Genomic DNA, 6,860 nt, shown 5'->3' with positions numbered 1-6,860 from the left:
GTCCCTTGCCCTAGACACCGCTCGGAGAAGCGGCTGCGCCGACGCCAACAGTGCAAACCAACAAGGGGCGCGAAAAGCCAGAATGGCGAGACATCCTGGGCTCGCTCTTGCGCGGGGCAGGCCCACCGCTACCCACGAGTCTGCCAGCCCGCGCACGCGCAAAAGCAGCGCCACCGCTCCCGCCTTCTCCGGGGGACCTTCTCCCGGACCGACGTGGGGCTGTCCGCAGCGGCGCCTGACCAGGCGGTAGGGTTCCTCCGAGGACAGACGGCCCCTGGCGCTATTTTGCCTGAATTGTTGTCGAGGCCAGAATGGAAGGAATCGTGTAGAGTGTCACAGAGGGATGGTCGTGGCCGACGGGAGGGGCCCCTGCAGCGTTGGGGACTGGGACCTGCAGGCAGTGCGAGAGGCGGCCGGACGGGGTCCTCCGTCGCAGCCGGCTCCGAGCGGGAGGCCCGAGCCGCGAGCTTTGGCGGCCCCGCGAGTTCCCGGCGGCTGAAGTGCGGCGCTATGGAGGAGCTCGATGGCGAGCCGATAGTCACTGTAAGGGCGCCCCAGAGAGTCTCGCTTGCCCTCGCGGGCCAAGGGTTGAGCCTGCTTCGTCAGTAACTGCGGGCTTGTCTCCCTCAATGCCGCCCGCGAGGCGCCCTTCCCCTCCCTTCAGCTCAGCGGCCGCTGTCCGGAGGTCACGTTAGCTCGGGGGTCGCGTCGGGGTCGCAGTGGTGCCTGGGCTTCCGCTGCTCCGTGTGCTCAGGATGCCCGGCCCCACAGGCCCCGGCCGGCCCTCTCCCTGTTTGTCTTCCCGCTTCCCTCGCTTTTCCAGTGCTCACTGAGCGCGCTCGGACCTGGCCGAGGAACTGCTTTTTTCTAATTCCAGTCCAACTAAGCTTCACATTGCAGCGCCGGGATTTTGGCTTGTGCTTGTCCAGGGCTTACTACACATATCCTCTCGGGGGATCTTTCTTTTTATTGCTCTGTTTGCTCTCAATTTTATCTCTAGAGAATAGGCCAAGTGTTGCTGATCTGTGATGTTTCAGATACGAGTCCCTGCCGCTCCCCCAGCCTGGAATGCACTTCTCTTATCTCCTCATTTTTCAAATGCAAGTTCCCGCAGCCTCTGACGCCCCGACTGGGGCAAATACTGCCGATGACAGGCGCGTTCTCCACCTCCTAGCTCTTGGTAACCTACAAACCCCACGAAACTGCAGGTTGTGTTTTTGCTTTTTAGAAAGTTGAGATGTTACCGTTTTCAGCTAAAGTCGTCAGACCGCAAAGCAGTATTTGACAAAACAAAAAATTGAGACTAGGTTTCATTTCAAAGCTAGCTGGACAAAACAAGGCGTGAGATCTTAGTAGCAGGTAACATGTTTCAAAGAGATGGCATAGAAGCTGTGTGACTGGGGGTCTGTCCTTTTAGTAGTAGTTCAATTTCTATTTATTTTTACTATATCTTCATTGATTTCAGAGAGGAAGGAAGAGGGAGAGATAAACATCCATGATGAGAGAGAATCATGGGTTGGCTGCCTCCTGCAAGTCCCCGTCTGGGGATCGAGCCCACAACTCGGGCATGATCCCTTTACGAGAATCGAACCTGAGACCTTTTAGTTCACTGAGCCAAAAGGGTAGGGCTCCTTTTTATTTTTTTAATTTGTTTTATTTTTTAAAATGCAGGTTACTAACTTATAATAATTGCTTAGGGTGTGAGCTTTCCTTTTTGAGAAATGCAGGCTGGGATGAGATGCCCAAACAACGCTCTCTAGCTTATTCGGGGTGGAATACACTGGGCTGATCTCGGCCACATTCCCCTGTGCACATGGATTCACACTTAACTTTCATGACCACCTGTTTCTAGGATTGTTCTTGCAAGTCAGTTGGAAACAAAGATAAGAATAAGAATAACAGTTTCTGTGCCTTATTTTTTACTAGTTGATTCCAGGAGTGGACTCCAAGAAGAAGCAAATGTGTTTTGACTGGGGCCCAGGGGAGATGCTGGTGTGTGAGACCTCCTTCCACAAAAAAGGTACTTACTATTTTTCTTACAGATGATCTGTCTGGGCACATTTCATTTTCTTTCCCCCTTTATTCTCTCAGATTTGACTAGTTGAGACACGATACAGTTGAGCTTATTTTGTACTATTTTTATTTTTAAGACTTTAGCTGTTTAAGAATTTCATTGATTTATGAGACCTGGAAGATGATCAGTCCAGGGAAAAAAAAGTAACAATAGTTTTCCTTGTGTTAAAGAAGGGTTTCTTTTCTTTAAAATTGACTTTTAGAGAGATAATGGAGAGGAAGAGAGAGAAACATCGATGTGCGATAGGAACAGCAATTGGCTGCCTCCTACACACCACCTACTGGGGATCCAGCCAAAGCCCAGGCATGTGCCCTGATCTGGAATTGAAACAGCAACAGGGACGACACCCAACCAACTGAACCACACTAGCGAAGGCTTTTTTCTTCTTTTTTGGAGAATTACTTTTCTTTCTTTTTATTTTGTATTTTTACTAGTAGCCTTGTGCACAAATTCGTATGCCAGTTGCTCGCTGCTGCCCTCCAGTAGCTCTCTGCCTCCTGCCCGGTCCTCCTGTAGCTCCCCCCTCCCTTCTTCTCCTCATAGCTTGCTGCCCTGCCCCCTCCTGTAGCTCTCCACTGCCACTTGTAGCTCGCTGCCCCACTCTCCTGCTGATTGTGATCCTCTGCGGTCGGTTGTTATGCTTCACAGTGTAACAACCATTTGCATCTTACACCTTTATTATATAGGATTGATTTCAGAGAGGAAGAGAGAGGGAGTGAGGAGAGAAACATCAATGATGAAAGAGAATCATTGACGGTGCCTCCTGCATGTACCACACCAGGGATCTCACCCACAACCTGGGCATGCGCCCCAGCCGGGAAGCAGACCATAACCTCCTGGTTCACAGGTCAATGCTCAATCACTGAGCCACGCTGGCCAGGCATCTTATTGAGTTTTTTACATAGACTAATATTAAGTGAATTTACTTTTTTCAGTAGAGTTTGATTGATGGAGGTGAAAGATAGTTTCCAAATATGCTAGTAAGCTGAGGTGTAAAATCAGAGAATAAGCATTTATTTTTAGAAATGCTTGTGTGGATAATTGATAAGTGGTCATTTATATAAATTTTAATAAATGACATTAGTAGCTAAAAGTTGAAGCTTTTGTAGCCGAAACCGGTTTGGCTCAGTGGTAGAGCGTAGGTCTGCGGACTGAAAGGTCCCAGGTTCGATTCCGGTCAAGGGCATGTACCTTGGTTACAGGCACATCCCCAGTAGTGGGTGTGCAAGAGGCAGTTGATCAATGATTCTCTCTCATTGAGGTTTCTAACTCTATCCCTTTTCCTTCCTCTCTGTAAAAAAATCAAAATATATATTTAAAAAAAAGTTGAAGCTTTTGTAATTAAATGGTAAAAGATTTTATAGTGGATTCTTTTATGATGGTGATAGATGTTAAATTTTTGGTTTTTTTTAAAATCTTATTTCAGGAAAATCGGAGACGGTGCCAGGCTGCCCTTTTATCTACCTTGTCCGGAAAGATGTAGATGTTTACTCTCACATCTTGAGAAAGCTCTTCAATGAATCCCATGGAATCTTTGTGGGCCTTCAGAGAATTGAAGAATTGACTGGGAAATCCAGAAAAGCTCAGTAAGTAGGCTGCTGCAGTTACAACTAAATTGTGAAAAGCCAAATGAAATGCATTCTTGACCTTTCGTATGATGGATGGCCCTCCTGGAGCAATGAGGGTCTCCTAGTTCTAGTCCAGTTTCTGTGCTGTACATGGTAAGTGGTCAGCAGTGGGAGTGTCTTACAGGGAATGTGCATGTGGTGTTCATTGACTTGCTGGCTTGATAAGGTTCTTTGTTTATATTCCTACTTATTTTTTTTTTAAAATATATTTTATTGATTTTTTACAGAGAGGATGGGAGAGAGAGATAGAGAGCTAGAAACATCCATGAGAGAGAAACATCGACCAGCTGCCTCTTGCACACCCCCTACCGGGGATGTGCCCACAACCAATGTACATGCCCTTGACCGGAATCGAACCTGGGACCTTTCAGTCCGCAGACCGACGCTCTACTGCTGAGCCAAACCGGCTTTGGCTATATTCCTACTTATTTACAAAGGAGAAAATTTAGACCAAATAAGCATCTAAGAGTCACAAAAGAGGTCACACTATTGGAAGATTTTGAAATTAATATAAATGAATTTTGTTTTGTTTTTAAAGAATTACTATTAAGATATTTTTTGGCAAAAGACTAGAAAACTATTGTACTATTTATAAACTAGGATTGTTTGAGGTGTGGTTCATATGTTAACTTCATCAGTGATTTTTTTGCAAGAATACCACATGTATAATGTGTTCTCAGTACGTGGCGTTTATGATGCAGATGTTTTATTATTACTGGTGAGGTTGACCTTGATCACTTGGTTAATGCAGTTTTTTTACTATAAAGTTATAGTCTTTCCCTTTGTAACTCATAAGTATTTGGGGGAGAAACTTTAAGACTATGCAAATCTCAAATTTTCAACCACTGATTTTAGTGCCCATCATTGGCTTTCATCTGCAACAATATCAGTATGGAATCATGGATACTTACTTTATTCCATGTATTGTATTGTATTTTTACTTCTTTCATTGCTCAACTTGTTCCCACTTTGGCCATTAAGAGCTCCTTCAACTTGGCTGTGTCTTTCAGCAAGTTCCTGTCACCTATTCTATTTTCTGTTACCACAAGTGGTTCCAGACTCATCTTGTATGTCATTTCATTTTTTGTAGATTAGTTCGAGTGAGTAAAAACTACCGATCAGTCATAAGAGCATGCATGGAGGAAATGCACCAGGCTGCAAGTAAGGATTTTGTGTATATGTATATGTGATAGTATTAAAGTATTTATCTGGCTATGAATACTACAAGGTAAAAGCTGATTGACATTCCAGTTCAAAACTCTCACTTTTCTATCTTAACTTTTTGTCATCTTCCTTTTTTTTAATTTAATTTAATTTGTTAAAAAAAAAAATTGATATTTACAGAGAGGAAGGGAGAGAGATAGTCAGAAACATCAATTAGCTGCTTCCTGCACACCCCCTACTGGGGGTGAGCCCGAAACCAAGGCACATGTCCTTGACCAGAATCGAACCTGGAACCCTTCAGTCTGCAGGCTGACACTCTATTCACTGAGCCAAACCGGCTAGAGCTTTGTCAATCATCTTAAGTATGTCTTTCAAGTTAGAACATATAGAGTAGACATGTATAAGGAAGCCTAAAGGGCCAGATTAAGGATTTAAAAAAAAATAGATTTAAGCAATCTTTTTTTTTTTTTTTTTTTTTTTTTTAATAATTTTAATTGATTTCAGAGAGGAAGGGAGAGAAAGAGAGAAACATCAATGATGAGAGAGAATCATTGATCAGCTGCCTCCTGTATGCCCTCCACTGAAACCCGCAACCCCGGGCATGTGCACTGACCAGAAATCAAACAGTGACCTTCTGACACATAGGTTGATGCTCAACTACTGAGCTACACCAGCTGGGCTAAATTAAGGATTTTTGAAAATTTCATCCCCAGTTCTTTGATCTTGGTGATTTAAAGTTACTATAACCACGAGAGCCACGTGACTTCTGGATGCCAGATAGTCTTATATATCATGGTGGCCTCAGTGTTTGCTGTGTTGCAATTAAATGTGACACTTCTAACTTCAGGGTCTTGGTTGGTTTGAGAATCATTGATGTACAACAAAAAGATATGATGCATTAAAAAAAAAATGTATAATGAAAGTGGTAGTCATAGAAGACACAAAGACACAAACTACAGAGCCTGGTATGTGAAGTTATAACAGTGAGACTGAAAGTTCCGTTGCTCACTTAAAATGTCTTATGTTTTGTTAGTTGCTGCTAAAGATCCAGCCAGCAGTCGCCAGTTCAGCAGTCAGGTAAGGGTCTTTGCTGTTGGCACTATTATGTCTTCCTGTGTCCTCGGCACCCACCTGGAGTGGCTTTGCAGTCACTCTTTTTTGCAGACCTCTATTCTTTCCAGGCAGACAGGCAACTCATTGGGGTGGTAAGGATCCTTTTCAACTTCTAGTGCTCCTTCACGGCCTACTATCTGGAAACAAAGGATGTGCTTGATAAATACTTGTATGAGTTTTCAGTTCTAATGGGAAATACAAATCTTAACCACATTGTGTCAGCTGAGGTAGAGAGCTGAGCTTTTGCAACCGCTGCTTGGTCTCATAAACTACACTCAACTCATGAACCAGCGTTTACTGAGCTGCAAGTTCTTATCCTTTAGTTGGAGCTGCAGGAGGGCTTAAAAAATTCTCTTTCTTTGGTAGAATCTTTTTAAAAAAATATATTTTATTGATTTTTTACAGAGAGGAAGAGAGAGGGACAGAGAGTTAGAAACATCGATGAGAGAGTATCATCCATCAGCTGCCTCCTGCACACCCCCTACCGGGAATGTGCCCACAACCAAGACACATGCCCTTGACTGGAATCGAACCCAGGACCCTTTAGTCTGCAGGCCGATGCTCTATCCACTGAGCCAAACCAGTTTCGGCTCTTTGGTAGAATCTTTTAAAAAATATTTTTATTTCTCAATTACAGTTCACATTCAGTATTATTTTATATTAGTTTCAGGTGTACAGTATAGTAGTTAGACATAAGTCTAGTACTCATCTGGTACCCTACATAGTTATTAAAATTTTAGTGACTTTATTCCTTATGCTATATTCCATGGCAGAATCTTTTTTTTTTTTTTTTTTTTTTTTTAACAGAGAGGATGGGAGAGGGCTGGAGAGTTAGAAACATTGATGAGAGAGAAACATCGATCAGTTGCCTCATACATGCC

At 43.8% G+C, this 6,860-nt stretch overlaps 1 protein-coding gene across 3 annotated transcripts in view; it reads left to right on the top strand.

Moving 5' to 3' along the window:
• Window positions 1–413: 413 nt before the first annotated feature.
• NUP85 (nucleoporin 85) overlaps window positions 414–6,860 on the top strand; it is an 18,732-nt gene continuing 12,285 nt past the window's right edge. For all 3 annotated transcript variants that reach the window (XM_084862668.1, XM_084862667.1, XM_084862666.1), the window contains exons 1-5: window positions 414–543; window positions 1,927–2,020; window positions 3,501–3,660; window positions 4,793–4,863; window positions 5,900–5,943. In XM_084862668.1, the coding sequence (XP_084718794.1) occupies window positions 511–543; window positions 1,927–2,020; window positions 3,501–3,660; window positions 4,793–4,863; window positions 5,900–5,943 (402 nt within the window). In that variant the 5' untranslated portion in view covers window positions 414–510. The remainder of the gene's footprint in view (window positions 544–1,926; window positions 2,021–3,500; window positions 3,661–4,792; window positions 4,864–5,899; window positions 5,944–6,860) is intronic.

This window comes from Pipistrellus hanaki, assembly GCF_964339955.1.
Source record: "Pipistrellus hanaki genome assembly, chromosome: 16".
Lineage (NCBI taxonomy): Eukaryota > Metazoa > Chordata > Mammalia > Chiroptera > Vespertilionidae > Pipistrellus > Pipistrellus hanaki.
Note: the sequence above shows the minus strand (reverse complement) of the source record. Positions and strands in the feature narration are given on the sequence as shown.